The 26,832-nt window shown below is 36.2% G+C and overlaps 1 protein-coding gene and 1 pseudogene across 20 annotated transcripts in view; both read left to right on the top strand.

The window, feature by feature from the left end:
• HDAC9 (histone deacetylase 9) overlaps window positions 1–26,832 on the top strand; it is an 804,896-nt gene that overhangs the window by 312,529 nt on the left and 465,535 nt on the right. For 6 of the 20 annotated variants that reach the window (XM_029233513.1, XM_029233531.1, XM_029233532.1 and 3 more), the window contains exons 3-6: window positions 8,730–8,971; window positions 13,638–13,779; window positions 14,785–14,911; window positions 17,169–17,290. In XM_029233513.1, the coding sequence (XP_029089346.1) occupies window positions 8,730–8,971; window positions 13,638–13,779; window positions 14,785–14,911; window positions 17,169–17,290 (633 nt within the window). Of the gene's footprint in view, window positions 1–8,729; window positions 8,972–13,628; window positions 13,780–14,784; window positions 14,912–17,168; window positions 17,291–26,832 lie in introns of all 20 variants that reach the window. The other 14 variants (XM_029233515.1, XM_029233521.1, XM_029233530.1 and 11 more) reach the window with 3 other exon arrangements.
• On the top strand, window positions 618–2,414 carry LOC114901798 (annotated as a pseudogene).

Genomic DNA, 26,832 nt, shown 5'->3' with positions numbered 1-26,832 from the left:
CAGGATTGTGGCTTATTCTTGGTGATCTCTACTGAGGCAAACAGCATGATGGGTAAGTTTTATTTTACTCAGCGTTCCCTTCCTGCACTTTGGTGGTTGTCACCTGTCAGCACACTGAGTTTTAAGAGATAACTTGGGGTCTGGGAAATGTGAAATGACATCTTAGGTGGAAAAATTTTTGAGATTGCTTTTTTCAAATACTTAATCACTTTTGCCAGAAACTCATTCACTTATCAATAAACAGTCAATGTTTACCTGGATTCAGACAGTCAAAAAAAACTAATAAGTAATTGTTTTAGGATTTTAATTGAATATGTACATATGTGTTTCTAATTTTATTACCATATGATTCATCACTATCACTCATTCATTTATTCCTTCATTCATTTCAGGTACGCACTGAGGCATTACTATGATTTTATGCTGTGCCAGGCACTGAAAATGTGGTCCCTCTTCTCAAGGAACTTACAATAATGGTGAAGGGAGTCAATTAAACAAATACTATGAAAATGAATTGAAAATTTTAATGAGAAAATACAATAAGATACAGAAAGACATCCTACATCAAATCATTTTTAGCTAAGATATGAAGGATAAGTCAGAATCAGTATAGAAAAATGGGGTGGGATTGGAATTTAGAAAGAGATAATGTATATGAGAAATCTCTGAGATTTCGGAGAGCATGGTGTGTTTACAGACTGAAAGAAGATCGGTGTGATTCAAATGAAGGGAGGAGAGTAGGGGGTGTTGAAGCTGAAAACACGGGCAGAAAGCACATCATAGAGGGATAGGCCATCATGTTAAAGATTGGGGTTCCACTGATGGGTGTTACCCAGGAAAGTGACAGAGGGCTGCTTTAGTAAAATAGGCAGTGGTAGTGGAGAGAGCTTGATGAATTCAAAAAATATTTAAGAGTAGAAAAGATCGTTTATGTTGATTGGGTATGGATAATAAAGGGACAGAAGAGTCAAATACCACTCTCATGTTCTCCTCTGGCTGCACAGACTGAGACCAAAGGTACTGGAGAAAGAGCAGAGTAAGACAGGTAAATGAAGAGTAGCAGTACTAGTTATACATATCGATGGCAAGTTTAGGATAGATGTTTAGGCTGGAGACAGAATTGTGACCATAGAGGAAGCAAATAAAGTCCTGGGAATGGAAAATATCACCACTGAGAGTCCTGGAGGGAAAATAGAAGAGGGCCCAGGTGGGATTCTAGAGCACCAACATCATTGCCCTTGATGCGTCATGTTTTCTACATCAGTTTATGGCTTGATGTGCATCAACACATGAGTTCCTTGAAGGCAGTGCCTTCTCTTGTTGACTAAAAACTGTTTTGGCAATTAATATGGCTTTACAAATATTTGCTGAATAAAGGTGTAAATGAAAAGTGATATGTTAACCTATGATACTTTAAAAACAGTGATTTCAATTTTATTTTAGGTATACACAGCCCTAAACAGTCTGACACTTTCTTTAGATAGTATTAATTATATTATACTTAAGAATTTATGCTTCAATGTAGTTATTGAGGCAAAGAGCTAGAGGAACAAAATACAAACAGCCATCAGGCATGGGCCAGCCCTCAGTTAGCTTTATGCTGTGATATAACAAGTAAGATATAATGGATAAAAGTGTAAATAAAATTACAAAATTGGATTTCTTTTGTTCCAAATCAGTGTTAAAAGAAAGGGGGTGAGAGGTGGTAGCAGGATTTCAGAGAAGGAAAGGTGGTTTAAATGGATGTAAATCAAGTTCATGGAGTTGAAGGAAGAAAAACATTTAAGTTCTGTTTCTTTCCCAAAGCCCATGGATTCTACCTGAAGAACTCTTTCTGGTGATCAGCGTAACCAATGATGAGGAAGTGGCAGTGAAGCTAGAATCACAAAAGCTAGGTATCCCCCGTTGCTGTACCAGAGCAAACTTTAAGATTCTTCATGGTGGGATTGACATCCCACATATAAAGTTGTATCAGTAGCACAAAGACTGTAAGTGATACTTATGGATCTTCTTCCATCCATTCTCCAAGACCTCTCCAGTTTCTGTTCAAGAAGGCTCACAGTGAAAACTGTACTAGCGTCAGCTGACCAGATGATCAGTAGAATTGCATATGTGCATATGAAGAGTTTAAGACACAGTAAACCAGATAACTTCCTAATTGGTAGTGGGTGTCACTGTTTTTATTCCATATTGATTTCAGTTTGGCCAGAAAGTACAGAAATGACAGGACAAGGCAGTACATACTATACAGAGCAGGTAATAATCTCTCTGACACTACCTGTCAAACCAGCATAAGTGAACATCTTGGTATTGAGCAGAGTTTCATAGATGACACGGTATCATTAGGATACATGTACACATAGGTTAATAGAACCAGCCTGTCCTGGCGAAGGCTGCAAAAAAGAAACAAGTAGGGAAAGACTAGTGAAAGATGTCTATTCCTGCTGAAGTTTCATATAAATTCCTGCAGCGTTTCCCATGTACTTAACTATTTATTAAAGGCTATACTTTGAAAAAGTATGGATCACATGTATCCGAGAGAGATATTCCACATTCATTTTTTTTAAATTAATTTTTATTGGAGTATAGTTGCTTTACAATTTTGTGTTAGTTTCTGTTGTACAGCAAAGTGAATCAGCTATACGTATACATATATCCCTTCTTTTTGGACTTCCTTCCCATTTAAGTCATCACAGAGCACTGAGTAGAGTTCCCTAAGCTATACAGTAGGTTCTCATTAGTTATGTATTTTATACATAGCATCGACAATATATATATGTCAATCGCTTTCTCCCGATTCATCCCACCACCACCCTTTCTCCCCGTTGGTGTCCATATGTTTGTTCTCTACGTGTGTGTCTCTATTTCTGTTGTGCAGATAAGATCATCTATACCATCTTTATAGATTCCACATACATGTGTTAATACGATACTTGTTTTTCTCTTTTTGACTTCACTCTGTATGACAGTCTCTAGGTCCATCCACGTCTCTACAAATGATCCAATTTCGTTCCTTTTTATGGCTGAGTAATATATTCCATTGTATATATGTGCCGCATCTTCTTTATCCATTCCTCTGTTGATGGACACTTAGGTTGCTTCCATGTCCTGGCTATTGTAAATAGTGCTGCAGTGAACATTGGGGTGCATGTATCTTTTTGAATTATGGTTTTCTCTGGGTGTATGCCCAGTAGTGGGATTGCTGGGTCACATGGTAGTTCTATTTTCAGGTTTCTAAGGAAGAAAACCTCCTCCATACTGTTCTCCATATCCACATTCTTTTCTGAACCCTGAACTAATGACAGGCCCACATATTTGACAGGATGATGTTAAAGCACAAAACAGCACAACAGGCAGCCTTTTCCCATGGGCGGAGTCTGCAGGCCCAAAGATTTCTGTGCAGGAAAGGAGGAACAAAAGAAGCTGAGCCGATGATCAGAGCAGCATTTGTTTCTCCCAGATCTGGAAATCGTTATTCATACATCCACCTGCCAGTGGTTGTGGTCACCCATTTCTTGGTGTAAAAACTTATTTTCCATATAAACTGGCTCTGGGCAGCACTGGTGATGCTGTATCCTGAATATTATTATAGCTGCTGTAATTGTGAATATTAACTGAGATAGTTAAACATGGTTCCATTTTTTGTCACATTTTTTCAAGTTTCAACTTGTAACTGAATTGACACATACAAATTGGTGGCGAGATTGTGCCTGTGCCTTTTTTCTGTGTGTGAAAGCCTGTGCTTTACACTGCACTGCTTCGGGATCTCATTCAGAGGAACAGCGTGAACAGTCTTCACCATTGTTGTGATAGTTGTAAATGGTCAAAATTTGCATTCTTAGAATTTTTCCATCCATGAGGTTTGCAAGTTATTCTCTGAAAACATTCTTAAAATGGATGGCTTCTTGTTTGTAACCCAGCTGATAAAGAAGCAACCAAAGATTCCTGTTTTTGAACATACAAAAATTCTCCCTACATACCTGTGCTATAAATAATAGCATCTAAAGTGAAAAATTAAGAAACATGCCGTGACTACTTAGGGTATCCTTAGCACTTTGATTTAATAACTCTTTAATGGTCTTGGTATATAAAAAAACGTATTTATCAAAGGAATTTAGTTACAGCTGAACAGGTGTATATGTTGCTGAAATAAATGTAATTATCGTAAGCATCTATATGAGCTGAGATTTTTATTTTGAAATGGGAGCTTTTTTGCTTCCATGTTTCTTAAAGTAAAAACTATTTCTAAAAAATTGCATGAGTTGGGCTTCCCTCGTGGCGCAGTGGTTGAGAGTCCGCCTGCCAATGCAGGGGACACGGGTCCGTGCCCCGGTCTGGGAAGATCTCACATGCTGCGGAGCGGCTGGGCCTGTGAGCCATGGTCGCTGAGCCTGCGCGTCCGGAGCCTGTGCTCCGCGACGGGAGAGGCCATACAGTGAGAGGCCTGCGTACCGCAAAAAAAAAAAAAAAAAAAAAATTGCATGAGTTGATAAGTCCTAAGTAGAGGAGGGAATAACTATCAAAGAGTTAGTAAGAAAAGACACTGAGGAAAGAACAAGCAGAACTCTGTAAAGTGATAATAAGACTAAGTATATGTGGAAATGTTCTGACTGGGTATTTGCTATTAGAATAACAATAAACATATAATATACATATATATGTCACATGTATTTGAAATCTCAAATAAGGTGAGTCTAAATAAAGTTATGAGATCTGTTAAGAAAACAGGATTTGTTTATAAGTAATGTTAATGCTACTGTTATCATCAACTTCCTTCTAACTTATGTATCACTGGCCACCTGTTCTAAGTAATTTGCATGTTCCTAGACAAGAAATGTTGTGAACAGTGATGATTCCATTTCCTCACTGTTAAAATTGGTTGTTAATTTTTCCTTGTTAGTTGATTATTTCTAATTATGATAATACAGCAGCTGTGGACAATGCCCTTTCTTTCACATTCTGTGATGTGTAAGTGACTGTAACTTGTTGAAACTCAGCCCTGGTATTGTGTTACTATTATTGCTCCTGGGGAGGCTTATTAGCCTGTCACAGAAGATGGAAGAAAAATCCGTCATTCTTTTTGGAATACGATGAGCCTTTGTCACCCACAATGCAATTAATTTTAAAAATAGAAAGAATGGCTGTGATATGATTATGATTAACCAGAGATGAGCTATTGTCCAAGTAACAGGAACTAATCCAGCAGGCCAGAGATGACCTACACAGAACCATCAGTTTGCTGATTGCCATTTCTCTCTGAGTTTGATGAAATATTCATGCCTTCGCTCTCCTCTCTGCAAGCACTATTGATTTCTTGTGTAAACGCTGCTATATTTAGTCTAGACAAATGGAATGTGGATTGCTGCTGAATAAATTGGATGAAAGACTGGGATCTTGCCTGCCTCTTTCTCTCAGTCTTGGGCAATTATTTATAATCAAGAGCAGTTTTTGTAAGTTGAGGGTGATTTTTCACAATTTAGTGATTAGTCTCTGAACAAAGGCAAGCAGTTAGACACAATCATTTCTGTTGGGATAGCAGGTTAAGAAGTCAAATTACCCTTTGAGGCTTACACTAGCTGTTTTGGAGAGTTCTGGGGGTCTTTTTTCCTTATCTCTTTTGGGTTTTGTTCTTCTTTTGGGTGGGGGGTTGACAGTTTTAGTTTATGGATAATAAGAATGCCAGCAACAAGAGACCCCAGGATCTCTTGAAATTTTACATTTTGCCTTTATAGGGTTAAATTTGTTTACTGAGATGTCCATGTAAAAACTGAGGCTTTAGTCTGGGCTTTTTAATGTAAAAGTGAAATATATGCTTAACAGCCATTGCTTTTGGTTGGAATAACGCCAACTCTATGAATTAATGCTCAAAATCTCATGATACTCCAGAGCCTTAATTGAAAGTTCTACATTGGACCTTTTGACCAAGAGATCTTACAGGCCATCTTCCTCAGTTAGTTCCAAACTTGTCACAATTATTATTTTTCCTTTTGTAAATATCATGTTTTAGAAGACATTGTCCCCCAAACTATGGTTTATTGATATTGTTTTCCCATTTTCATTAAACTGGCATATACAGCACTATCAGTGCAAGCTCTTCTGATCTATACATTGAAAAATCACCAGTGTCAGCAACCAAGGTTGATATCAGTTCCCCCACTCCACCCCTACAAGCTGACACACACACGTGCCTGCACACACACATGCCTGTGTGTACACACAATTCAGATGATAAGCAAGACATTAACGTTTCATTTAGTGTTTGAAGCCTTAACTTCTATAGACAGAATTTATGTTAGGCTTTATTGACTTCCTGAAAATATCTCTTAAATTTGCATGGAATATTAACTTTGTAGTTTCCAGCCTGGAGTCTTCAAATTTAAGTTACTCAGAGTAGGAGTCACAGCATTAGATACAATTTGTAAAAATATGGAAAAGTAGAAGGGGGAAAATTATTCATATTTCCACCCAAAATACAACTTTCTTTTGTTCTCTATCTCACCAGTCTTTGCTGGTAGAATTCAGAGACTTAATACCATTAAATCTCCAGTAGAATATATGCTCTATGAGGGCTAGAATTTTTTTGTCTTTTAGTTTTACTACCGAACCCAAACATCTAGAATCACCTTGGGAATTTAAGGTTCTCAGTAAATGTACATTGACTAAATTAACTAATTTTTAAAGAGTTATCATAGGGTATATGTCATTTTTATTATTGTTCTTTCACTTAATGTTACAACAACATTTTTCGTGTTCCCATAAACATTATTTTTAATGATTGCATATTTTTCCATGAAATGGATGTGACATATTTTACTAGACATTTCCTTGTAGTTGGTGATTTCAATTAAAATGATAATACTTCAGTAAACAGTATGACATTGAACTGTTTCTTCCTGTTAGTATTATCTCCTTAAGATATATTCCAAGAGTTGGCAAACCTGAATCAAATGGTAGAAATACTTAATGTCTCTTGACAGATGTCACCAGATTGTGATATCACATATCACTTTTTCAGAAGTTTTAAACCAACTGGCAGTGCCACTTGCAACATATAATTGTCTACTTGGTCATATGTTTACCCTATACAAGCGGATGTTGTACATACACATATGCATATATGTGAATCATATATATGATATTTAATCATTAGAAAATGCCTTATTTTTATTTAAAATTTTGCATATCTTTACTAGTGAAGGTGGATTTTTTTTTTTTTAGTTGTTTGGCTATGTTTCTTTGTTTTCTTGTTTTATAATTTTTCTAGATGTTTTAGTGTTTCTATTTTCTAATATTTAATAGAAATCATAAACAATTTTATTTTCATACTGGCTCCATATTTTTGTTTGGTTAGCCCCACAGTGTTGATGATTTATTTTAATACACAGGAAATTTGTTTTTACATAATTTTTTTAGAAAAAGCATTTATTGAGGGATATATGTTGTCAGTCTTTGAGTGGATTATCACATTTAATCCTTTTAACAACTCTGTGTTGTTACTGTTAATGGTAATTATCTCCATTTTGCATATGAGGGAACTGAGACCTAGAGAACTTAAATAACACACTCAGGATAACACAATTACCCTGAGGGTGATACATCCTTTTAAAAGTTATGGGAACAGGCATTTAGATTTTTTTTTAAGGTTTTATTTATTATTTATTTATTTAATTTATTTATTTTTGGCTGCATCAGGTCTTAGTTGAGGCATGTGGGATCTTTTGTTGCGGCACGTGGGTTCTTCGTTGTGGTGCGTGGGCTTCTCTCTAGTTGTCGGGTGTGGGTTTTCTCTTCTCTAGTTGTGGCACCCAGGCTTCAGGGCGCACAGGCGCTGTAGTTTGCAGCACATGGGCTCTAGTTGAGGCCCATGAGCTCAGTAGTTGTGGCACGTGGCTTGCCCCACAGCATGTGGGATCTTAGTTCCTTGACCAGGGATCGAACCCGCATCCCATGCATTGTAAGGTGGATTCTTTACCACTGGACCACCAGGGAAGTTCTAGGCATTTAGATTTAGAGCAGAAGTTGAAAATTGGCAGCCTGAATATCAAAGTCGATTGATAGAAGCATTTTTTGTTGTTGTTGTTCCAATAGTTTTTAAATTTTTACAATGATTTGAAATTGAAAATTAGGTGACTTCTGTCTACCCTGGGTCTGTATTTTCTTTCTACTCACCATTTCCCACATTTTAGCTTGCATATTTTTACTTTTTCTTTGGTAGGTCCAGTAGCCCTACAAATACATTATTTTAAAAGGTTTACTTCATAAGGAATATATCTTAGAATATGTTTTCTGACTCTGATTACAAACAAAAATGTTTGCAAGTGTACAAATTTAGTTGTGTTAGAAGTTTTCTAATATAACATGACATCTTTTCCTCGATAGAGTTGCATTTTTTTATCCTAAGTTGACTTGAATTTGGTAAGTGGTCCAGTAGAATAAGTTTTATGAACAACTTTGATATCCGTGAATCTTTGGAGTCATCTCTTTGAAAAAGGGAAATGTGGAAGATTTCACAGCAGAGTACAAATTGCTGGCTGAAAATTAGCCTGTGGTTCATTTTATCAAGCCTGATATACAGAAGACCTTTTACCATCCTTGTGAAAAAAAAGACTAGATTTGTTGATGTAAAATTTGTCTAATGGGGTATAGTGTCTTTCACTTTTTATTTGTTTCCAAGTCAATGTGCTAATTTTCTATCCTCTATCATCCATCCTTTTTTTCTGTCTCTCCAGTTGATGTAAAATCAGAGGTTCCTGTGGGCCTGGAGCCCATCTCGCCTTTAGACCTAAGGACAGACCTCAGGATGATGATGCCCGTGGTGGACCCTGTAGTCCGTGAGAAGCAACTTCAGCAGGAGTTACTCCTCATCCAGCAACAGCAGCAAATCCAGAAGCAGCTCTTGATCGCAGAGTTTCAGAAACAGCATGAGAACTTGACACGGCAGCACCAGGCTCAGCTTCAGGAGCACATCAAGGTAGCAAACGTTTCTTTGTCTCTGACCGTTGACTCGGGCAGCCTGCACCATAACATGGGCATAAGAGGGAGCAGTGGAGGGATATTTCACTATGAAAAGATATGGATGCATGGCTGGGAGGAAACTTTGATTGTACTAGTGAAAAACCTGGGTAAGTAAAAGGAATCCTGGCAAAAACCTGCTTTGCTTTTTGGAGAGGAGCCTCTACCACTCTTTTTTCTGTTAGTTTACAGCATCAATAGTAAGGAATAGTAACTTCCCACCCTTTTTAAGATTCTCTTCTACATGCTTTTGTCCATTTGCCCCATCTGCTCTCCACCAAGAAGAACCATGAGCATGGAAAGACCCATTTTATATTTCTAATAACAAATGTATGGATACAAAGGGGGAAAGGGAGGGGGAGAGGGAGGAATTGGGAGATTGGGGTTGACCCATACACACTACTGATACTATGTATAAATAGGTAACTAATGAGAACATACTATGTAGCACAGGGAACTCTACCTAATGCACTGTGGTGACCTAAATGGGAAGGAAATCCAAAAAAGAGCCATATATATATATGTATGTATGTATACATATAGCTGATTCGTTTTGCTGTACAGTAGAAACTAACACAGCATTGTAAAGCAACTATAGTCCAATAAAAATTAATTAAAAAAAAAAAGAATCTGCATATACTGTTCACCAGAGAGGATAAATTAATCCCTTTATGTGAAGAGAGAGACTTTTTTTATTTTTGTCTTTGGTCTATAAGTAGATATTCTGAGTGCTCTATAAATAGATGTTCTGAGTATGTCCTAATCTTCCTTATGGAAAAGACCTCATAATGTATACATTCAAAATAATAACATAATGAAAAACTTAACAAAATTTTATATAAAGAAACTGGTACATATATTTTCAGTGTTTTTATATAAGTCTAATAGACTGTAGATAAGAATTTATTGAAACAGTTTTGGGAGTAGTTGACAATTAGAGACCCAAGTTGTTTAAATTATTCTAGGAGAAATATGTCCATATCCCACAATTATGTATGATGGAGTATTGTATTATCAGTGTCTGTATATCTATTTATTCTCTTGTATCCTCAGAGATAAATATTACTTCCGCTTTATTTGTAAAATGTCTTTCAACTTCTTGACAAAAATAATTAAAACAAAGCTATTTCGGTCTGACTTAGTAGATGTTTAATTTGAATTTATTATGACAGTAATATAAAGTAGCAAATATTTGTAATAAAAAAGTCTACTTTTATGTCCAACTCCTTCAAAAGTGACTTACGTTAACTTATTAATATAATAAAGTATATGTTATATTATTTCATTTTTATTATATTGTGTTATAGACACTTGATTTTTTTTCCTTTTGCATGTTTTTAAATGTATTTTTTTATACAGCAGGTTCTTCTTAGTCATCCCCATTTTATACACATCAGTGTATACATGTCAATGCCTATATCCCAATTCATCACACCGCCACCACCACCCCCACCCCTTTCCCCCCTCGGTGTCTATACGTTTGTTCTCTACATCTGTGTCTCAATTTCTGCCCTGCAGAAATTGATCTTTTACTCACTTGCAAATAAAATACAAGCACATGTATGTGGGGTTAATATAGATAACTAATTTATGTTAATATTATATAATTTTACCACATTGATATTACAGTGTCTCAGAGGGTAAAAATGCTTTTTCTTTCCTATGTTCCTTGTTTTATATTTCCTTAGCCTGGAAGACCTATTTTAACTTACTTTCAGAAAAAGGCTCTTTGATACCTGATGTAAAATGTGGTATTTTTTTCCTTTAGTGAACTTTACTAAAAGACGCTTACAATATATTGACCCATAAGATACCTTAAAAATAAGAGTGAGGATTTTGTTTTAAGTCTCATATGGAATCCTGGTTGTATTTTGCAGTATAGGAAACCTTCATTTAGTTTATAGACTTATTTTTGAGTGATTCTGGAACATTTTATTTCAGTTTGACCTTTGAAACAATAATAGTAACAATAATGTCCAGATTTCCTTCTTCATTCATTCTAGGCGTGTTAAAATGGCAATGATGAATGAGTAAAATTTATATTCTTCCCCATTGTTGAAGGTTTGTTTCATTTTGCTGTGGTATGCAAGTGGTGTTTCCCTGAATATAGGGCAATCCTGATAAGTTACAGCTTTAGATAGTTCTTTTCATTTATGTTTGATGCCTTTTGTAGTTGTAAAGATCAACATAAAATTTTTTAAAGTAATTAATTGTTTGATTTTACTCGAAAGTTAATAGTATCAAGTACGTAATTGTTACTTTAGCCCAAACAAGGTAGTATATAGCAGGTTTACTGACACCTAGAAAATATAAAGGGGAGAGAGAAAAATGATTCTGAGATAGCTAAGGAAAACTTAGTGTTTGGAATTATTTTCTAAAGTAATAAGTTGCTTTTTCAGAAACTAAAATCATACTTAAAATTTCCCTTTAAGAAGTTTCTTTGCTTTAAAATTTTTTTAATTTTATTGTTTTATATTTTTTATGCATAGGACTAAAAGTTGATGCTTTTAAGGTTCATCTAGATTTTACTTTTATGAGGAAGACACAGCATGATGCTTTACTTATATTAGTGTTTGGAATCTTTGGCTTCTATAATCACCTGTTGAGTTAGATGCTGTTATCCCATTTTTCCACCTAGTAACCTGAGGCAGAAACACTGTAACTTGCCCAAGGCTACACAGCCAGTAAGTGGATGCTCCAGGATTTGTAATCTTGCCTCATCTACCTCCAAAGCTACTACTTCATTCTGCCTCTGTCTTGGACTAGAACATGAAACTGGAGGAGTGATGTTTTGTTTCTTTTTTTTTTTTTTTTTAAACCTCATTCCTGCAATCTTTGATAATGAATAGTTGCTGTGGAAATTAAATCGTGTGCTTTTCTAATTCCTAAGAGAGATTAATATTCAATTCCACTGGGGCTTTGGGTGAAGCAATATATCAACTTGATCAACCCCAATATCTATATAGAATTAACATTTAAGGCAAAGTTTAAGCAGAATTATGAAATTTTTGGTTAGAATGGAGTATCTAAAAACACTTATTAAGAGACTGGTGGATCAAATCCAAAATGTCAAAGACTGTAATTTGAAAATTAACCAGAAATGCTTCTAGCCATGTCCTTCTGGGATTAGTGAAGCTATCATGCTTGACATGCAGAGTTGGCTTCCTGTTGCTCCACAGTGGCTCTGATGCCATTCCATATAACTTATTATTTTTGTTCTGTTACTGTGCAGTGTAAATTTCAGAATTTTAGGCACCTATCTCATATAAACAGCAAATTACACTAACTTCATTAGTATTTAGAGTTTAAAATAGTAATCATAAGCAAAATTAGTATTGTTCAAACTTACAACTTAAATTTCATATGCATTTATGAACATGATGCCTGGTGGAGATTATTCCTCTGTCTTATATATGAGGAACCAGTTCTCTGAGTGGCTTAGTGTTGTCTAGATCTCGTATCTAGTAATGTCAGAGCCTAGTAGAACTCAGTCTTGAGTTATTCCTCAGTGGGCACATTTACGATTAGTCCATGTCTATTTCTTAGTCTGAGAGAAAATTGACATCTCAAAATGGTTTTGTGTTTTTTTAAAATTTTTATTTACTTATTTATTTATGGCTGTGTTGGGTCTTCGTTTCTGTGCGTGGGCTTTCTCTAGTTGCGGCGAGCGGGGGGCCACTCTTCATTGCGATGCACGGGCCTCTCACTGTCGCGGCCTCTCTTGTTGCGGAGCACAAGCTCCAGACGCACAGGCTCAGTAGTTGTGGCTCACGGGCCTAGTTGCTCCGCGGCATGTGGGATCTTCCCAGACCAGGGCTCAAAGCCGTGTCCGTGCATTGGCAGGCAGATTCTCAACCACTGCGCCACCAGGGAGGCCCTCAAAATGGTTATTAAGAATGCTTTATATTCATGATGTACCTTATTTGGAAGTGAACTCAAGGGATTCAGACAGCCAAACAACAGTGCGTCAAAGTGTAGTCTGATGGAAGTGATTTCTTCTTGACCAGTCTCTAATCTGAAGGGTTTTGTGCACTGAGTGAACTAATTAGACTTTGCTATTTTGAGAGAAGAGCTTGTTATGGATATACAGATTGCATTCATCTTTTGAAAACCTTCTTGGAAGGTTTTGAAATTTTTAGCCTTCGTTTTATTTCAGGTAGATTTCCCCCAAATTAACTCATATCTCACTATTCTATTCAGTTTGATTATGTTCACACAGTTTCTCAGGATAAGAAGTGAAGATTTCATTTGTTTATGTTGCAAGGGAATTGGTAAAACAGACTTCTGGGAAGTTCCTGCCTTTCTTTGCCTGTATCATGTATTTCAGATGCACAAAGGAAAGTTACTCAAGGAACTGAAGATCTGAGTGAATTTGGTAATATTGTGATGGGGCGGCGTAGGTGTTGAAACTACCTAAAAACTTTCTTGTTAATGACCTTAAGACCATTTATGGCATTAGTTGCTTGTCTTTAGATTTCAATAATATACCAAAAAATGGGTAAAATGTAAAGTAAATACAAATAATTTCCAAAAGCTCATAACATTTCGATTTTGGTCATTGATGACTATGAAGTCTAAAGAAATTGCACACTCTCATGTCTTTCTCTTCTCGCAAGTTGCAACAGGAACTTCTAGCCATAAAACAGCAACAAGAACTGCTAGAAAAGGAGCAGAAACTGGAGCAGCAGAGGCAAGAACAGGAAGTAGAGAGGCATCGCAGAGAACAGCAGCTTCCTCCTCTCAGAGGCAAAGATAGAGGACGAGAAAGTAAGAGGCACCAGGGTAAAAGACGGATCTCTTCCCTCATCTTTAGCTGATGGTCATTCAGAAAGGAGCCTGATAAAGAGTGGAATTAAACTTGTCAAAATTGTCTGTGTTTAAGTAAAAGAATACATTATGGACCCAAATGTAAGGCTTTGACATTCACATATCAGCTCTCTGCATTCAGTCTACGAGCATCTCCAAAAGTAAACATAGCATTGTTTGGCAAAGATGCTAATTTCTGTTGTTTTGAACCTTAAAAATAATGTTATACTAAGGCAATATAGCTATGCCATTGTGTTTAATAATAAACTCACTTCCACATTACTCCACCATACCTTCCTCCTGCTCAAGTAATAATTGCTCTTTAATAAGTCAAGGCTTTTCTCATTTAGTTTTCAAGTACCCAAACTTTGAGAAGATTTAAGGTAGAATTTTTTTTGTTTTTTTTTTAAAAAAAGCAACTATCCACAAGAGGGAGACAGATCCAAATAATTCCCCTGTATGAGGTCAGTTCAAAATCAGGTCGTAGCAAGGTTTAAAATGTGATGACTTAAACTGGAATTGTCAGCAATATTTATTTGTTTAATGCGCAAAAGTGCTTTTTAAAAAAGTTTTTCAAACTAGCAATTCAGAAGAGCTCATTTTAATTTGCTTAATCACTTATATGGTCCCCCAAGATTCTTGACTTTTAAAAAGCAGTGTTCTGTTCCTCAGCAGTATTTTTTAAAGCTTAGGAAAAAATTAGTATTAATTCTGGGAATCCCCTTTCTGCAAAAGCAATTAAAGAAATCATCGAAGGTCTTTTGAAAATTGGCAGTTGAAGCAGTAGTTACAAAATATTACTATGTCATTTTCTAAAGGCTGTTTAGACTCTGGTTTCTTCTTTTAATAGGAAAACTTCATATGCTGTGACGAGTGGTGTTACTTCTTAATTTTTGCTAAATATTCCAGAGGCTTGAAAGGACAGAACCGCAAATCACCATCTGTTTCTGTATGTGTGTGTTTCAGGGGCAGTGGCAAGTACAGAAGTAAAGCAGAAGCTTCAAGAATTCCTGTTGAGTAAATCAGCAACAAAAGACACTCCAACTAATGGAAAAAATCATTCCGTGAGCCGCCATCCCAAGCTCTGGTACACGTATGTTCAGTGTTTGGCTTTTTTCATTCCCAGGGGTAAAGATCACAGGTTCTCAATTCAGCCAACCTGGGCACAAATCCCTGGGCTGCCAAGTTCTCAGCTATAAGGCCGTGGGCAAGCTCCTCAAATTCTCCAAGGCTCAGGTTTTTATTCTATAAAAAGAGGACGATAATAGTACCTGCCCTCTAGGGTTTCTGGGAAGGTCCTGTGAAACAATGTGGTAAAGTATGTAACAGAGACCAGCTCTTAAATAAATGTTAGCAAGTATCATCTTGAGGGCTAGAAAGTATTATACATGTTCTTTGCCAAATGAATAACTGACAAATGTAGGGTGGGGCATAGAAATTAATTCATATTTTGCATTTTTCTATTCTCAGATGGTGCATCTGATATCTTTACAATAATTTCTGAAGATTTGGCTGGTTGAGATTTTGTTTTACTTGGCTTGAAATAAGGTGGAGATCTGAATTATTTTTAAAAGTCCAGAAGATTTTTGACTTAAGAAAGAAAGAAAGAAAGAAAAGTAACTGATATATCTAAGTCTTCAGTGACTAGTTTACCCGTGCCCACCTCATCTCATTTTTTCCCACCCTGTAAAATGAGAGTAGATTGGCTTTTAACACACAAGCTGACAACATAACATACTGCGGTATTACAGTTTTTTATGCAACCATCTCTCTCCAAGTCTAGTAAAGAGATACTGTGCAACACACAATTCTTCCTTCTGTAAAGTATGAAGGAGGTGATATTTTTAAAAAATCAGGGGAAGAACTGATAGGCAAAGCATATTTGGATAATAGACTAATAGATCATAGTTTCATCTCTCTCATATTTAAAAAATATGTTTAGGATTTTACACTTACGTATTTTTTAATCACATCATAAGGATAAGGGAGTAAAAACTTGATTATTTGATACTCTGTTACATTGACATTTCAAGCATGCCAGGAGTTCTATTAAAAGAGTTATTGTTCTTATAATTCTATATTATAAGTATCTTCCCTTCTCTGCATCCAGAAAAAAAGATGAGGCAGATTCTAGAATGCTATATAAATATTTTTTAATGGTTTACATAATTTATACCATGCATGTCAATTGACTTGAGAAACCAATCCCTGAAGAAAATTTTCACGTGTTCAATCAACATCAAAAAGTATTGAAAAAGAAATTCTGTCTTATTACCTAAAATTACATACATAATTTATAACTAACTCATGTTCCTTCTAAGTTAAAACCTGTTTCAAGAAAAGATAATACCTTTTTTGTTGTTGTTGTTAAGTGGAAACAACTACATGCAAACAACTTGTCAGCTGAAAATTCTTTAGCTGTTCCCTTGGGTATATTCGACATGGCTCTCAAATGTTACTTAGGAATCCTTTTTTTTGTAGTGAACTGAACTTCAGTAGGGTCCAACTCCTGGACAACCATAAGTCATTAATTTATCAAATCTGAACTTAATACTTTTTGCCAGTTATGGCTAGATAAAATATCCTTACACCAGGTAATTCTTGAGAATGTTGATTCAAATAAATAATATTGGTAGAATCATCATGGTGGTGATACTACACCCTATCTATATTTTCTCCATATATAATGATTATAGATGTTTATGTCCACTGGGTAATCTATGTTCAGTCCTAAGCTATTCTCCAGTAGCACAATTGCATCTCTTTTACTGTATTAATGCAGGACAGACAAAAGATTTTAAAAGGTCAGGTTCATATTGAAGAAGGATGTGTCTCCAGTCTTTACCTTGAAACTGCTATAGAAGTTTGGAAACCTGAGGCTATTCGCACAGTACTGTCTCTCCAGTAGAAAGGCACCCTCATGTACTACCTAGCAGTTTTTTTTAAATGAAGTCCTTCTGTATGTTTACTTTTACCTTGGTTGTTCTACATTGTTGACTAAAAAGGATTCGGATGATGACTTTTCCACTAATATGGCTCTTAAGAAAACATACACAATAATCTCAGATGTCAAATCTCAGGCTCTGGGTAAATTCTCTCCTTTAGTGAAGCAAACTTTTCTATGTGACTGTGTGACCAAACACACAGTGGGCATTCTTGGGCATCCTGCATCATTCCGTAACATACTGCTAAATTGAACTTGGTTACATGAGGCTGTGGTTTGTACACACTAAAAAGAAAGAACATAAACACAGCTGAGACACGTGTTACAGCATGTGCAACCGATTATTGCTGACCAATGTGCAGTAAAAACTCAAGGGGAAATGGTGAACCCTCCTTTTCTTTTGTAGGGCTGCCCACCACACGTCATTGGATCAAAGCTCTCCACCCCTGAGTGGAACGTCTCCATCCTACAAATACACATTACCAGGAGCACAAGATGCAAAGGACGATTTCCCTCTTCGAAAAACTGGTAAGTCAGTTCCACAAGAGGACTCCACTTGCTCTTCCATGACCTTCCTGCAGCTTTATTTTGCCATACCTCTAGGGGAGCGTCAAAGGATTTGAATCATAGCTGTCAGGCTCTCTCCACCTCTGCCCTCAGCATAAGCAGACGCGCACACACACACTCCTATTTCTATATCAGTTCATTCACTATAGTATCAAAGTAGCTTTTTTAATTTAAAGGTTAGTCACATTTGGGTTTTAGACAAATTATTTTCTTATTAGCAATAAAGAGAAGAATTAAAGAAAATAGAAATTTGATTTCTCAGAAAATTTAAATCTTCTCCATTAATGAGGACCTCTAATTTCCTCCATTTCTCTGATTTTCTGTTGCGCCTCAGCCATTTACTACAAAAATGGAAATAATCTTTTCCTCCCACTTTTAAAAACCTTAAATTTTAATTGTTTACTAAAACAGATAAGGCCAAGGCTAGCTCCTGAGTAAGTGACTTGCCTAGTGTCTCACAGATTATAGGAGAACTCATGGTGAAGCTTTGTAGCTAATAATCTCATGTAATTGTATTAAAATTTGCTTAGGGGAACTGGGACAATGAATCTGTAATAAATTTGGAATTTAGTAAACAGCTCTATAGCTTTACAGTCTGTGTTTGTTTTCCCATATTCCTTTTTAGCCCTCTGGTATGTGCATATTTAATGTATTACATGCTCTTACCTCTATAATAAATATATTTAAATTTTAGCAAGGTAGAAGCATAAATAGCAGTTGTATACATTATGTTCTAGATATTTTGAGATTTTCTAAATATAGTTCTTTAGAGGAAGTTGTAAATTTAAAAAAATTTTATAACCACAATTGATGTGAAGAGATACTCAGAGCAGAGAGTTTGGTCCATTGTATTTTACTCAGATCTACTTGAAGAGCTATAGATCTGTTTAATTTGTATATAAAATCTACAGAGTGAAAATTATTTCCAATAATTCATTTTCCCAAGGAATTTTGAATAATTAAAATGGATATAGATTGAGTAAGAATTTATTCTGTCATCTAGCCCGTATTGTACCAGGCAGTGAGGAAGGATGGCCAAGTATTGTAAAGCAATTTGTGCCTTTTTATTTTAATAGCCGAAAGATGTTCACATTTCTACTATAAGGTATCAGATATAGTAAAATACTTCAATGGAAGGCTGTGCAAAGGAAAGAGTAAGTTTTATGTATTGCATGAGAATTTCACACTCTTATCTACAAATCAGATTGCCTTTCATGTAAATAAACTTCTCTGGGATAAAAGGAACAAAGTAAAGAGTGAGCCTCCACATATTTCTAAAACATGGCATATAGTTTATGAAAATTGATCCATAAAGGACATGGATTTTAGAATGTGGGGACTTTGATCTGCAGCCTTGACATTTAGTTGCACCAATGGCATGTGTAGGAAATATTGACAGAGATTATGTGAATATTGCCCCAGGTCTTAGGGCAGTGACTGGCATTCAAGAGCCTAAGGAGTCACTAAAAGGAAAGAAAACACAAGTCCCCTTATGGCAGGAGGTTACTGATGAGTGATATAGTTACATTTAGGGAGAAAGACTTCTACCCTGCTGTGCACATAGCCTTTGAATATATTCTTACCACTGGGAGATTGAAAACTGACTGCAGAAGTGACACTGAGTTTGAAAAGTAGTGGCATTTGGAGCCAGTAAGCATCCAGGAAGCAAATTTGATCTTTTTCAATACTTAGGACAAGTACTAAAAGCCCATACTTTTGTGTCCCACTGTTTCCCTGAGAACGGCTTAGGATTTTTCCTCTGAAGAATGAATAGCAAGCTGTTAATTTATTCTTGTAGAATTTCTCAGTCCACAACACAATTCCAAGAGAAATCCTGCTTATTATATACCTTACAAAATTTAACTCAAATCTGTACTAATATGAAACTCATCTTCTGTATCTCTTTATGTGATATGTAATAATAGTGAAAAGGTACAGCCCTTGTCTTTTCTAGTGGTGTATTTTCTGTATTTGCCCATTACATTAAGTTTCTTCCCTTTATATCGAATATCTGATATTTATGAAGTGTCAGGCTGCTGATCTGTAAAACCAAACATTTTCAAGCATTGTACCAATAAAGTTCTTGAACAGCCATTAATACTTTTATATCTCTATAGGGGTTTCAAAATATTCCTTAATTCAATTCCTATTGTCTAAGAAAAGTATGATATAATTAAATACAGATGTTTTCTACACATCTAAATACTTAGAGATACCCCTCATTAATTACAAATAGGCGAAACTCTTCCAACTTTTATAAATATAATCCATTGGTGTATTTCCAGTGCACTTTGAGAAAGTTTAGGTGTATGTTTGCACTAAATAGAAGAGCATTGAAATATAGTCAAATAATTTTTACTTCAGCATTTGTTGTATTTTAGTGGCTCAGTAGTTATTACAAAAAAGTAAACAATAAAATATTATCACAGTTAAACTTATTTGATGATTAGGGAAACTGTATAAGATAATTTTCAAGTAAAGCTTTATCATATTAAATGAAATCTAGAGGAGTGGCATTGATCATATAGTACAAATACCAGTACAGCCATAATAGAGTGTAGCTTTTCTATTGGGCCCTGATTATCACTCTCTGAGGTCTACTTGAATTTCATTGACTTCAATCTTAGATTTAAAAGAAGTTTTTAAGTGGATTCTATCTTTTGATCTGCATATAATACTAAATACTTTCAGTTTCTTTTTAACCTATGTCAGTACTGAATTGCCAATATGCATTAGCAAGATTTACGGGAGTAAAGCTGGAACCAAAGTAAGAAAAGTTCTAATGACCTTAAAATGATTAAAGTGGCCCCAGGGGTGTTCCCTAAGCAGTGAGCAGAATTTGGAACCTCTCTTGACCTCTTAGGACTCAGAAAGTGACAGCCTAGGAACAGTCAACCATAGAAGTCTCATTTGCCTGCAGAAATCTGACCTTTGTCATGCAAAGTGGACCTTTACTTCCTTCCCCTAAGGAGAATCATAGTTGTTCATAGCATTTGGGCTTTTTGGAAACCTCAGAATAATATGAATAGTTAGCTCTAATCAGGCCCATTCCGAATTCACTTTTCTTTTAAATGTAAGAGTTGAGAGTCTTTTGCTCCTTCCGAATGACCGTCAAAGGCTTTCATAATTGGTTCTGAAGTTAAGAATAAAATAATTTTTGAAATTTTTATATTTATTGCCCACACTTAAAGCAGCACTTCCTTTTAGAATTACCCTCTGTGATTACTTTTGTTCCATAACACAAGAATTTGTTGATTCTGAAATTTGGATTATTTTACTGAACTTTAGGTTTTGGCTGCAAATTATATCATGCTGTAGTAGGTGATTTTTTTTTCCTCTAATATAATGCTCTGCGGGACTGATAATGAACTATAAAATAGGGAAAGGAAGCTTCTGGGTCCGGGTACTTTTGAAATAGTACATATTTCTCACAAAGATGCTGCGTATGTGGTGACTCTGAACTGACCTCCAAAACCATTTGAATTGGATTCTGTTACAAAGAGTGTGTGCATATGTTTCATAAAATATTATGGTAAAACATTCTAGAGGTTTTATGCTCCATTGTATTATTGGGGTCTTACCCAGTGAACTTTGCCTTTCTTTGAGTGTTACAATCTTTCCACTTAATACTTCTGAACAAAGTGAGCTGGCTGGCTAGATTCACCTCTTAAAGAGCACAAGCCATGTAAAGCTACAGCTTGGCTTGGGCTAATAGGACTGTTCCCGCCCCACTGAAATATTCATTTTAATGGTCAGCAGCACTAGAATAGGACTCAAAGATGGAAGGGGTCCAAACATAAGTTAAGGTTTTAGAAGGCCAATGTCATTTTCCACACTGAGTAATTGGAAGGAAGGCAGAGATGAGATATATAACTATATACATTCCCTCAGTATAGCAGTTAGAAGTTATGTTCTGATACCTTGGTGACCTGTTCAAGTTATTATAATCCAGAATTAGTACAAGGAGGTTTTTAAACAATGTTTTAAAATCTCTCTTGCTCTCTCTCTCTGTCTGTCTGTCTCTCTCTCTAGCTCTGTGTCTTTCTCATAATACACAATCACACATGCATGTGTACACATGGACATGCACACACATTTTTGCACAGATAGCACTAACGTTTATAAAAATATTCACTCAGAATCTTATTCCAGATTGACCAAAACTGGAGTATTTTTATATATCTTAGTACGCAATCCTAGTTCCATTGTAGTGGCTCTTCTTGCTTAAAATTATTGAAATGTAATCTTTGTGATAAGTCTTACACTAGTTTTCCCAGAATTGGGAAGCAATGTGGCACAGTAACACAGACTTTGAATCTACCTACCAGCTTGAAATCTGGATCATCAATCTTGGGAGATTTACTTAACCTCTTTAGGTTGTGATTCTCTCATCTGTAAAATGGGAATAATTTTTGTACTTGGTTCATACAGTTATTTTGAGGATTCAGTTAAGTAATGCATGTCATGCACTTAGGATCATACCTAGGACTTAGGAAGGGCTTAGTAAATCTTAACTTTGCGTTTCTAGTTGATAAGGAATTGAGTTTCATTTATTTTCATCAGTGAAAACTAAATTGCTTATTTTTGTGGAAAGTCTTTTCAAGGACTTGTATTCTGCCACCTTATTGATAAAATGAGAAAACTGAGGAGCAAGTGATAAACATTTTCACTTTAAGCTATCTGCTGCTTACAATGCTAATCTCAAGATGGGAATAAAGGGCTTTGTTAATTTTGCATATTTGCTGGCATTTGGGAGCATAGTATGGTGTCAAAAAGTAGCAGCACATTTGTTTCTTTCCTTCACCATAGGAGGAGCTCTTATTAATGCTCTGTCCTCACTAGAGCCAAACAGAGTTTTAATTTCTGCCATTGACTTCATTTTAAAATCAATAGACTTTAATTTTTAGAACAGTTTTAGATTTACTGAAAAATTGACCCATAGTATAGACGGTTCCCATATTACTCTTCCCTCTCTCCTGTAGTCTCCGCTCTTGTTAACATCTTGCATTAGTGTGGTACATTTGGTACAATTGAATGACTATCAATACATTATTATGAATGTAACCCATAATTTACATTAAGGTTTACTCTTTGTGTTATAACGTTCTATTGATTTTGACAAATGTATATGTTATACCATGTACCCACCGTTACAATATAATGCAGAATAGTTTCCTTGCCCTAAAAATCCTCTGTGCTCCCTCTGTTCATCCCTCCTTCCATCAACCCCTGGTAACCACTGATATTTTTACTGTCTCTCTGGTTTTGCCTTCTGCAGAATGTCATATATTTGGAATCATACAGTATGTAGCCCTTTCAAACTAGCTTCTTTCACTTGGCGCTATGCATTTAAGATCCCTCCATGTCTTTCTGTGGCTTGAAAGATCTTTTTAGCACTGAATAATACTGCATTATATGGGACAGGCCACAGCTTGTTTAACCATTTACCTATTGAAAGGTATCTTGGTTCCTTCCACGTTTTGACAATTATGAATAAAGTGGCCCTAAACATTCACATGTAGGTTTTTGTGTGGATGTCGGTTTTCAGCTCAATTAGGTAAAAGCCTAGGAGTGCAATAGCTGGATTTTATGGTGAGACTGTGTTCAGTTTTGTAAGACACTGCCCAACTGTCTTCCAAAGTGGCTGTACTATTTTGCATGCCCACCAGCAGTGGATCAGATTTCCTGTTGCTCCACATTCTCACTAGCACTTGGTATTTTCAGTTTAGTGTTCTGGATTTTAACCATTCTAGTAGGTATATAATGGTTTCTCATAATGGTTTTAATTTGTAATTTCCCAGTGTTAGCATGGTATATCTTTCTTCATCCCTTTACTTTTAATCTGTGTCTTTATATTTTAAATGGTTTTCTCATAGACAACATACCGTTGTATCTTTGTTTCTTAACCCACTTTGACAGTCTCTTTTAATTAGTGTATTAGACCAGTCACATTTAAAGTGGTAATGGATATAGTTAGATCAATGTCTACCATGTTTGTAACTGTTTTCTCATCATTGTACTTACTCTTTTTTTTTTTTTTAATCTTCCCTCCTTTTTCTGCCTTCTCTGGTTTTAACTGAACATTGTATATGATTCCATGTTCTCTACTGTCTTAGCATACCAGTGTTTTTTTTGTTTGTTTTTTTGTGGTACGCGGGCCTCTCACTGTTGTGGCCTCTCCCGTTGCGGAGCACAGGCTCCGGATGCGCAGGCTCAGTGGCCATGGCTCACGGGCCCCAGCCGCTCCGTGGCGTGTGGGATCTTCCCGGACCAGGGCACGAACCCGCGTCCCCTGCATCGGCAGGCAGACTCTCAACCACTGCGCCACCAGGGAAGCCCTGCACCTCTTTTAAAAAAATTTCTGTGGTGGTTTCCTTAGAGTTTGAAGTGCACGTTTGTAGCAAATCTATACCCACTTTCAAATCACACTATACTGCTTAATGGGTATAGGTACTTTATAACAGAGTATTCCCAATTCCTCTCTTCCATCTTTTATAATTTTGCTGTCATTAACTTCACTTTCCCATAGTGATATTCTTATTTTGAATAGTCAATTAGTCAATTAAAAATAAGAAAAATAAAACATTTCATTTTACCTTCATTTATTTCTTCCTTTATACAGCTCTGAGTTTCTGATTTATATCCTTTTTTTCTTGCTAAAGAACTTTTTTAAATATTACTTGCAAGGCAGGTCTACTGGCAACAAATTTCCTTAGTTTTTGTTTGTCTGAGAGTTTTTATTTCTCCTTCATGTTTAACAGATAATTGCACTGAATACAGAATTGTAGGTTGCTGGGGTTATTTCTTGCAACACTTTAAACACTTCGCTGGCTTCTTGTTTGCATGGTTTCTGACAAGAAATTTGCTTCAGTTTGTATCATTGTTACTCTATAGGCAAGATGCTTTCTCATATCTTCTGGTTTCTTTTAAGATATTCTTTGTCTTTGGTTTTCTGCTGTTTGAATATGATGTGCCCAGGTGTCCAGTTTTGTTATTTATGCTGTTTCATGTTCCCTGAGATTCCTGTATCTGTGGATTCCAGCCATTGTTCAAATAGTCTGCTTCATTCTTCCTTGTTATTCTGGGTTTCCCATTATGCAAGTGTTAACATCTTTTGTAACTGTCCCAGATTGGGGGGCATTTTGTTCTTTTTGTCATTCTTTTATTCTTTGCCCTTCAGCTTCAGGAGTTTCTGTTGACAGGTTTTCAAGGTCACTGGTTCTTTCCTCAGTCTTGTCCAGTCTATTAATGAGCCCATCAAAGACATTCTTCATTCTGTGCTTTTGATTTCAGGCATTTCCTTTTGGTACTTTCTTAGTGTTTCCACCTCTCTGCTTACAGTTACTCATGTGTTCTTGCATGTTGTCAGCGTTTTCCATTAGAGCCCTTAACATTTTACTCATAGTTATTTTAAGTTCTCTGTCTGACAATTCTGAAATCTTTGTCATAACTGAATCTAGGCTGACGTGTACTTTGTGTCTTCAGACTGTTTTCTCTTGCTTTTTAGCATGCTTTCCAACTTTTTGTTGAAAGCTGGACATGGTATATTAGAAAACAGAGATTGATGGGTTAAGCTTGTGGTGTGAGATTTTATGTTAATGTAACTGGAACTGGACTGTGTTTAATTAACATTTGCATAGATGTAGGTGCCAGAGGCTTTAGTTCCCTCTAGTTTGCTTGGTTACTGTTTGTTTGTTTTTGTTTTTATTCCCCCTGTTTTGGGGTTTCCCTAAGAACTCCTTCATAAGCAGTGTCTTGCAGCTCTCGCACTTGCAATCCACTGTTATTATACTGGAACCCTGTTAAAATGGTGGTAAGACATTGGGGAGGGACAGTGTTCTATAATCTTATAATTAAGTCTCAGGGTTTTTTTAGTGGAACCTGAGTTTGTGGTCTGTGACCTCCAGAGCTGTTTCTTAGCTTCTTTTTTTCAATATTTCCCTTAATAAGTGAGATAGGAAAGGTAGAAGAGGCTGCGGTTAGCTAATTGCCGTACCCTCCAGGTCAAATAAAGTTCTGGTAAGATATTTTCCTTTGGAAGGCAGGTTTTGTTATGTAGAATGCTCTAGGTATATTTGAAAATTGTACTTTTCTCCTGGTATATTTCAGAATGACTGCTTTTCTCTCCTCCTACACCTCTACTCCCTACCATCACTTATACAGGAGGGGATTCTTCATTGATCTTCACTGAGAGAACCTGGTTGGGTTCTTGTAAGTCAAACCTATGAATGTGTACAGTCCCCCGCTGAGATTGGGCCCCTGGAATTTTTAACTCTCAAGCTAGTCCACACTCAGGCTCCAGCAACTCATCAAAATTAACATCTAGGGGCTTCCCTGGTGGCGCAGTGGTTGAGAGTCCGCCGCCTGCTGATGCAGGGGACGCGGGTTCGTGCCCCAGTCCGGGAAGATCCCACGTGCCGCGGAGCGGCTGGGCCCGTGAGCCATGGCCGCTGAGCCTGCACGTCCGGAGCCTGTGCTCCACAGCGGGAGAGGCCACAGCAGTGAGAGGCCTGCGTACCGCAAAAAAAAAAACAACAAAAAAAATTAACATCTAAGTGTTCCTACCAGTTACTGGCTCCAGTGGCTTCTGTTCTCAGTAAGTTGATCTCAGCTGTGATTTTCAGTATTTTTCTGTCTCTCCAGATTTTGGAGTGGCGGTTTGCTCTGCGACCTCAATTCTCTGATGAATCTAAGAAAATCGCTTTGGTTTTTAATTTGCTCAGCTTTCTTCTTGTGGTGAGGATGTCAGTGAAGATTTCCAAGCTTTTTACGTGTTGGAATTGATACCAAAAGTCAGCCATTGACTTTTAAACCGGTAAAATACTTTGAAAAAATTTTAAAAACACAACTTTACAACTTTTTAAAGTGACAGATTCATATTTAAGCAATATAATTCTTACCAATTAATTATAATCGATTTTTATAAGATTATAAGTCATCAAGGATTGACTCTCCTTCTGCTCAGTGTGATCATGACTAACAAATCCATGTGCTAAAAATACTATGACAGAGAGAGGATAGACTAAAATAATTTCAAATCACATTTTGGAAGGAAGGCAATACTTTGTGTTAAAGTCTTTGCCTAATGATTCAGTCTATGTTATTTTATTCTGTGCCCTCGTCTATATGTCCTCTTTCTCTTCTCCTTAATAGGAATCAAACACTGCATTGATTTTTGCTACTTTGAGAATAAGTTTGATGAAATATTGGGTTGGAACAGAGTATAAACTACTGTGTAAGCAAGATTTGGGAATTATAAGGACTTTTTTCCCTGTATTTTTCTTACTTTTCTCTTCATATCAAACACTAGAGGTTTGATGAGGTAACCACTTTTTGGCCCTCCAAAATGTAGAAAAATCAACTCCTTTTTAAAATAAGATTTAATTTTTTACATAGAAAAATTACTTTTTAAAAGAAGGCTTTTTGATAGGTTTAATTATTTAGATTATGAAAAGTTAGCCATTTTCAACTACCATGATTTCATTGATACACACTTTTCTCCA

The sequence above is a fragment of the Monodon monoceros genome, unplaced genomic scaffold (assembly GCF_005190385.1).
Source record: "Monodon monoceros isolate NGI ecotype Baffin Bay Population unplaced genomic scaffold, NGI_Narwhal_1 Super_Scaffold_2, whole genome shotgun sequence".
NCBI classification, from domain to species: domain Eukaryota; kingdom Metazoa; phylum Chordata; class Mammalia; order Artiodactyla; family Monodontidae; genus Monodon; species Monodon monoceros.
The sequence above is the reverse complement of the archived record's forward strand: the minus strand, read 5'-3'. Positions and strand labels throughout refer to the sequence as shown.